The sequence below is a fragment of the Pteropus alecto genome, unplaced genomic scaffold, assembly GCF_000325575.1.
Source record: "Pteropus alecto unplaced genomic scaffold, ASM32557v1 scaffold20, whole genome shotgun sequence".
In the NCBI taxonomy this organism is placed as follows: domain Eukaryota; kingdom Metazoa; phylum Chordata; class Mammalia; order Chiroptera; family Pteropodidae; genus Pteropus; species Pteropus alecto.
Window position 1 is genome coordinate 12,890,184 of NW_006436298.1, and position 8,553 is coordinate 12,898,736.

At 34.7% G+C, this 8,553-nt stretch overlaps 1 protein-coding gene across 1 annotated transcript in view; it reads left to right on the forward strand.

Moving 5' to 3' along the window:
• JMY (junction mediating and regulatory protein, p53 cofactor) overlaps window positions 1-8,547 on the forward strand; it is a 79,341-nt gene extending 70,794 nt beyond the window's left edge. The window contains exons 9-11 of the mRNA XM_006913174.3: window positions 717-1,317; window positions 2,366-2,673; window positions 6,141-8,547. Of these exons, the coding sequence (XP_006913236.1) occupies window positions 717-1,317; window positions 2,366-2,670 (906 nt within the window). The 3' untranslated portion in view covers window positions 2,671-2,673; window positions 6,141-8,547. The remainder of the gene's footprint in view (window positions 1-716; window positions 1,318-2,365; window positions 2,674-6,140) is intronic.
• The last annotated feature ends 6 nt before the right edge of the window (window positions 8,548-8,553 follow it).

Consider the following 8,553-nt stretch of genomic DNA (forward strand, 5'->3'; position numbering starts at 1 on the left):
GCTAACCCACGACTCTGAACACTGATTCACATTAGCTAAATATTTCCTTGGAACTGTGCTTAAGCTGAATGGTTTTGGTTGTTAAAGTACTAAGGAGCCTTACTTCCACTGTCTGTGGTGAGGGATCTTCTTATAGGCAAAGTAAGCTTTTGATCAAGTCCTCTTAGTATTATAGTAAAAAAGGGTTGAGAGAGTGGGCAGGGTCCTTAATACAAGGATAAACCTTGAGTAAAGTAAATTAATTAATGATAGTTTTTACTGTAGTAAAAATGTAGAATGAGAGTTCTGTATATCAGTAGTCCAAAAAATTTTATCTGTAAGCATTTAAAAATAACATGTAAGAAACTAATAATAGTTCCTTGGCTTTCTGCATATATGTTTGATACTTATGTTGTCTAGTTTACATCACTATTATTATTTTTCCATTTGAATTCATAATTTTATTTAGTAAAGAGTTTTTTTAATGTTGGTAATTTCGAACAGCTGACTTCTTAAATGGATAAGGGAACAAGACCCTGATAAAGGATTTGATAAATAATACAGAATTTAGTGATAACTGAAAGGTATTCTGGTTTTCTGTATAACTTCATTAAAGAATTTTCTCTGAAAATTACAAAAGCTCCAAAATAACATTTTACACTTGAAGGAGAAAATAGTCATTTATTCATAAGTTTTAATATAATTTAACCAGTTATGCTAACTTCTGATTTTTTTAGAGGTACCCTGGTCAAGTCATACTTAAATCCACCAGATTGCGATTGACTCATGCAAGAGGAACGGGTGTCGCCAGTCCTGTGCCCTGTGAGGACCAGTGCGACTCTCTACCAGGAACACTTCAGGTAGAAGAGAAAAGTGAAGAGGTGGAGGAAGGAAGAGGCAAACTTGGGTCATCACAGACAGCAAAAGCCCGAAGCCTTGGACAACTTGAAGATACTTCATTAGTACAACTTGAAGCCACTTCATTACCTCTCAGTGGTGTTACCTTGGAACTGCCTCCCACTGTTTCTCTTCCACTTTTGAATAATATTGACCTTGAACCAGGTTCTGTTACCACAGATCCACTCCCACCACCTCTTCCTCCAACACCACCGCCACCACCACCACCTCCTCCCCCTCCCCCACCACCGCCACCTCTCCCTTTTGCTAGGGACAACAACCCAGAGACACTGGAGCAAGGTCTGTCTAGAATGGAGGGGAATGAGAAGAGGATCCCTAAGTCTGCGAGTGCCCCTTCAGCACACCTGTTTGACAGTAGCCAGCTGGTCAGTGCCAGGAAGAAGCTCAAAAAGACTGCTGAAGGTTTACAGAGGAGGAGAGGTAAGTTAAAAAGATATCTTTGTGTCATCTGTTGAATAAAGTGAGGCATAATCAAAGGACTTTTTATTGTATAGAACCTTACAAAGCTTAAAACATATTATTTTTGGATATTAGCAAACAGGTTTTCAAGGTCACAGCAATGCAGAATTCTTACCAACCCACATTGACAAATGTGTATAGACACAGAAATGCGTACCTTCTTTAGCTGTTAGGCATGTTTTTAAAAATATAGCTTCTGAAGTGATACTTGATCTATTTGGTACTACATAGTAGGTGGCTCCTTTTGTGTTAAAAGTCTGATTTTAAACCTGTGAAATAAAGGTATTCACATGAGAAAGGTAAACCATCTGGTCAGGACTATCACACTAGGATGACATTGGCAGAACAGTGTAACATTTGGTTGCTTATTTATTGAGGGCTTTGGTATACTCTTTGTGTAAAGAAGCAAAGAAGATTAAGGAGTAATGTACAATTTATTGCATGTCAGATATGCCTTAAAGCTATTTTTTAAAAGAACCAAATAACCCTGGCTCGTAAGGAGCTGTAACTTGCATAAGGACAACATTATATAGAACATTTTGTATATTACATTTAACCATCCTGAAAAATATTTTTTTTACTATAACCCAAGTAGAACTTCATATGTAAAATAACTAAATGAGAAAAAAGCACAATCACTATAATGAACCAAAATTTAATTTTTTAAAAATTAAAAGTGTAACCCAGTCACTGTCTGAATTTAGATTGGGCTGCTGCATTATGGATATTGCTAACGACCACCTCGCAGCTCCCAGTCTGTTCCCATAGCTCACATGAGAAATGATAAGAATACCAATAATGCCTGACATGAAACTTGAGTCTTGGGATTTCTTTTTAATAAGCGTAATTGGGATCCCATGTGCTCTGGCAGTCTCCTGTCCACACATCATGATCCATTTTTTAGATGGTATTTCCAGTATCCTGGGCTATCACGGTCTTAAAGTCTAGAGGTTATATAGTTTGACTCATTGTGTGATCCTAACTAATTGTTCTCTTTCATTCTCTAAAGTGAGCTCACCCATGGATGAGGTGCTAGCTTCCTTGAAGCGTGGTAGTTTTCATCTGAAAAAGGTCGAACAGCGAACTCTGCCTCCTTTTCCTGATGAAGATGACAATAATATCTTGGCACAAATAAGAAAGGGGGTAAAATTGAAGAAAGTACAAAAGGAGGTTTTGAGAGAATCCTTCACACTTCTTCCTGACTCAGACCCTCTAACACGGAGTATCCATGAAGCTCTGAGAAGAATCAAAGAAGCATCCCCTGAGTCGGAGGATGAAGAAGAGGCTTTGCCTTGCACAGACTGGGAGAACTAACAAGTAAATGGTCTTAACTTTCTTTAGTAGCATTCGATAATACAGCTTTTATATTGGATGATGAGATCTCTTCTATCGTATTGAGTCTGAGGTTTATTATTTATTATACAGCTCAATTATAGCTTGGATCATAAATTTGTAAACTTCAGGTTTTACTTCTGTAGCTTATAGAAATTTAATAGAGAAGCACTTTTCAAAGATGTTGCTATGTAAATCCTATTTTTTATCTCTCACTCATTAAAAATTTCTGCAGTACAGCCATATCCCAAGTAAAGAGGATAGTCTTATTCTAGTAATGTGGCAGTCTTATTCTAGCTTTCGAAAACAGAAAAAGCTTTTTCTAACTGAAGTATTTTGATTACAAACTATTATGCATGTTGAATTTTAATATCTTATTAGCTGCCCACAAAGGAATTTTCTAAGGTAAGTCTAGAAAAATTGTTGTATTGTCTGATTATTTAGCTTTCTAAGCCTTTAAATCTAAGATTTACCATTTTAAGGCTCATCATAGGTACTGCATCATTTAGTTAAAATTGTAGTTAACATAATAAATATGTAAAAATTATATATATGTACATATCTTGATGAGTAACCCTGTGGGTATTGGTTATACATTTGGCATTCTCCTAAGTAATAGAGAGTTGTACTCCAGTATATCTTAATAAGCTAATTATAAAGTAAAGTACAAATTATGCTAAATATATAAAATCAGTAAAGATAACACACACTATAAATTAAATAGTATATATCTTCACAACATTCACCAAAGCGGGGAAGACTCGTAGTCCTGGAAGGAGTAAGTAAAGGAGTAAAAAAAATTATTTGTTAGCACAGTGATTCTTAAATGTGCCTGATCTTAAGAATTACTTGGAAAGCTTTATTAGAAGTGCAGATTCCTGGCCTTCACTCTCAAGGATTCTGACCAAGTAGATCTGGTATATATGCAGGAATACATCTGGATTTTGAAGATTTAATATAAAAAATATATAAACTGTCATTAATTTTTATATTACATGTTCTTAGATACTATTTTCGATATCAAATATTACTAAAACCAATTTTACCTGGTCATTTGGAGCATGGGTCCATCAGGAAAATGTTCCTCTTCTATACTCTCAACCATACCCCTCCCCAGCAGCATCTGCGATCAATAGCTTAACAAAATGGATGAAAAAAATCACATTCTTCTTGTTAAGTGGTTGTGGTTAACTTTAATATGCTTCAGCCAACATTCCATAGTACCACTGTCCTGCCACAGGTCTTGGGCTGTTGGTATCCCTTCTCCCTGTTTTTTTTATAGAGGCCCTAATTATCAGTCACTTTGTATGAGTTAATGTTTTTGGATCCCAAAATAATTTCAGACCATTTGTGCTTAAACATACGTATACTATGCTTCGTAGAGGGATGTAAATATATCAGTGTGTCTACTCAGTATGTCTTAGAGACTCAGGTCTGACTGGGAGTCTTTTCCATACTGGGTGTGTGTAGATTATCTCCCACATTACAGTATTTGCTATTTATTGCCTTGTCTCTTTCTCAGTGAGCTGCTAAGCCTATGCCTGAAACTACCATTTTAGCACTGACTGGTTAATCCCACAGCTGGGCCTTCCCATAAAGAGTATTTAGTTCTTTTATTACAGTTGCCTACAGTGGCCTAGTCAGGGTGCATGGCCTGCCAGCAGTTGCCCAGGCCAGCCTATCCCTATTTGTCTTCTTCCGTCCCACCTGATCTTGCCTAACACATATACGCTGCAACAGCACTTTGTATATTCCAGTGGCTGGGACATTATTTATATCTTTTGGCTGTTAATTTAGCGTTATATCAGATGCTAAGAATATGTTCATGATGAATATCACTTGGAAAATTTTCTGAAACTTTTTTTTGGCTGATGTATGTAGTATAATGTTGAGAGAAGCAACGACGTACTTCCAGAAAATGTATGAGCTCAGATATCTGCAAAGCCACTTTTAAAAGACTGAATGTATTCTATACTAGAAGCAAACCATAGACTAGTTGTAATCTCCACAGATTTAGCAGGCAATAATAAAAGAGCTATAGATTACTGCTTGTGTATGGTCTTAGGAAATCATTTTTAAAAGCTCTGAACTTTTAGAAACTTATCTACAGATAGCTAAAAAGGCTATAATTTGTATTTCCTATTATTGACTTCGTTCTTATGGAATTTAAATCATTAATGTAATTACCTACCTTTTTGAACAGCTAATTTCTCAAAACATCATGAAATAAAAAGTCAAGGGTCCCCTGTTGTGCCTCATCCTGCCTCTTCCAAGAGGTAGCTATAGGTAACAGTGTCCTTGAAGGGTATTTCTAAACATAAGGAAATACATATAATTGTATAGGCTTTATATTGAGTTACTAATTTATTTCCTGTAGGGTCCTTGAACTTATGAAGTGATTATAATGACATTGTCCAATAGAAATATAATGTGACCCACAGTGATAATGTAAAAAGTTATAATAGTCATATTTAAAAAGGTAAAAAGGAATGGGTGAAATTGATTTTACTAATACTATATTTTACATGAATACCCAAAATAGTATCTGTCAACATCTTTCCATCATAAAAAAATTCATGATGTAATTTACATTTTTTTGTCCTGAGTCTTTGGAATCCATCATATGTCTTACACTTGCCTAGTGTAAATTATAACATCGCACATCTCAACTTGGAATGCTGTATATTCGGCGGGGAAAGTGAAATGCCCTAGCAAAACAACAAAATTGTATTTAATGGACAAATATTTTATACTGCTTCAGATTTTAGAGTAAGTCAAATTAAAAATTTAGTTTCCCAGTCACACAAGCAATATTTTAAGTGCTCATTTTAAGTACCACATTAGCTATAGTATTAGATAATGCAGAACTATAATAAAATAAGTACTTTATTCATGTGCATGGCAGCTTTTGTCTGCCAAGTAAGTCTTTTATAAAAATGCTTCTGTGCCTAAGTAAGCTCTTAAATCTCAAACACAACTATTCTGAATTTTAAGAAGTCCTGGGTAAAGCATCCACTTAAAGACCAATATTAATCCTGTCCTCTAAATGTCAATGTAACAAAAACTGCTTCCTAGTGAATTTTAAAGATGCCACTTAATAGTTATTATACTGGCAATTTATGAGGCAAACACTTAAATTGTATTTCCCTTTTTAATATATAGTTTTGACATAAAATGTTAGAATAAGAGGAGTAAAAGTTAATTTAACATACAACCTTTTAAGTAATCAAAATCCGTATTTAAATTTTGTTTTCATTTGTACTGCTTTAATATAAGCATATCCCTTTTTCAAAAAAGTATCTCCTGCATACCATCTGTATAAATGGTCATTTTGAAGAAAAAATATCAGTATTCATCCTGGATATTGGGAAAGGTATGAGGGAACGTACATATATACTACCTTTAATAGGTCATCCTTTTTTAATACATTGTATTATTTTGTTTGTAAACAGGTGACTCACCAAAAAGAAAAAATACCTACAGTTGAAGATCGGTTCATATTCTTTTGGAAACAAAATTTTAAGCACTTGGTTTCACAATTGGATTCCATTAGATCCAAAGTGTATTGGCTCAGTGGTGTGAAAGAAAGGAAGCACAATTGGCAAGTTACCACTTTTCCAGTCATTCCAATAGATGGTAGTTACAACATGAGTTTTATATGTGCAGTGTTCCTGACTGCAGTGAAGAAAAGGCATTCAAGGAGATCTCTGTTTTGGTTTGGTTTGGTTTGGTTTTTTTTACCACCTTTCTCTTTTGTCTACCCACTTAGGTACTTATAGTGGCCAGTAAAGCTAGGGGTCGCTATGAGTTGGAAGAACACTGGTTTGACAGAGATCTGCTGTGAGCTGTATTGGGACTGCTTTGAAATCCATCTTTCAGTGCATCTTTCAGTAATTTGCTTGAAAATTACAGAGCTTCTTCCATATTAGCTTATATAGTGTAACACTCTGAAAAAGAAGTTTATCATGATAGTTATAAGACAGGAATTGAAAGAAAATCGGATGGAAATGTACTGAAATTTTCCACATTACTCATCTCCAGAGGAATTTTCATAAAGATGTTCAGCAACATCTGGATAGTTACATAACTATGGAGATACATCTATTAATGTGTTTACCACAACATGATACATTTAACATGGCATATTTTTAGAAGACCACACACTCACACTTTGTAAGTTTTTGATGCTTTTAAATAGCTTTTCATAATTGTGAATTTATAATAGTTTGACCTTTATGTGCAGCTTTGTTTACGAGAAGCAATACTTTGTAATTTGATAATACTTCAAATTATTTTTAGTCTTTTTGTTTGAACTATTGCTCGATTATTATAACTCAACATGACTTTCCTTATTGAGAATCAAAAATCAGGATTCAGTAATAGGGATGCAGATCTTAAGTCTTTTTATCATGCACCATTTAAGTTTTTATTTTTATGCTCCACAGTGGAAAAATGTGTGCTCTACAAATATGCAGAAGGAAATAGGCAGAAAAGCCTCCTTAGCTGGCATTTCACTATCTTCACATGCTTTGAGTGGAATTTTGGGAGAGAGCCTTTGTTATTGTCACTAAATTTTCAAACATATATGTAGCTCTAGGGGCCGATTTTGCTGTAATTGAGTCCTGACGGATGCATTTATATGAATGGAGTCATTATGAATTCTTGGCTGGACTGTTGTGGGCTTGAATGAAGGTAGATATGTTGGACCCAGTTTACAGCCCTCTGTAAAGTGTAATTCTGCATAAGACTGATCTTGGCCTTTATATGAAGGGAGTTAATGACTGAAGTACCAAAAAGAACTTTTATTTCTTATGAAGCAGTTCTCTGGCCTAGACCCAGAAAGCAGTCCAAGAGTTAAAGCCCTCCAACGTATGTGAATTGGTATTCCTATAGAAAAAAATGTTCACGCCTTTGTCACTTTAATATGTTATTTCCTTGAAAATAATTATGGAGAAAAATTTCTGGCAACAGGTTATATAAAACAATCTTCTTAAATGTTGGTAATATGTTTATTAATAAGACGAGGAGCTTTTGCACAGCATTTTCACAATACATTGGTTTGGTCTAGCACTATTCTCACATCTTGTCTGGCAAAATTAGAAATACAAATCTGATATATCAACTGAATCTTCATCCCTTGATTGGAGAGAGAGTGGGGGAAGATTTCTTTCCCATATACCCATCAGTAAAGCATTGAAGCATGCTTTTTAACCCAAAGGATGATTGGTTTGATTGTTAATATATTTGAAAAAAATTTTAGCAAATTTGCAAACCTTAAAAAATTATGTATTAGTTTTATGCCTTTGGATGCTTGTTTATAAAATGTTTTGTTTTTCATTCATGGACATTTTGAAAAATACAGGAGGATCTGTATTTAACAGCAAAAGCACTGGAACTTTCATATGTCTAGAGGGAATTGCTACCCATTTAGTTTTACAGCTGGGATTCCTTTAAAAGACAGATTCACTTATAGAAAGGTCCTATCTTCTTGAGCCACGTTGTAATAAGTCTCTAGCAAATAATGGATGGTATACAGACTCCTCTGATCCTTGTAGGGGTGCTTCCATAGCTCTTAGCACATCCCATAGTAGCATTTCATGAAGATTATCTCATACTTGAAGATGAGTAGGTTAAAGTAGTCAGCTGTGCTTATTCTCTTCTATTAAATATACTTTCTCTAACACAATCACTTCCCTTTGAGATTCAGGTTCCTATTTGCACAAAATTGCATGTTACTGTAGGTCATCAACCTTTTAGAGTTCTCAGAAATAATATTAAAATTTTAAATAACAACAGTCCACTTGTCCATCAAAATGAGATGACCAAGTTGAATCCTCATCTTAATTTTAAAGCATTTTTAGAACC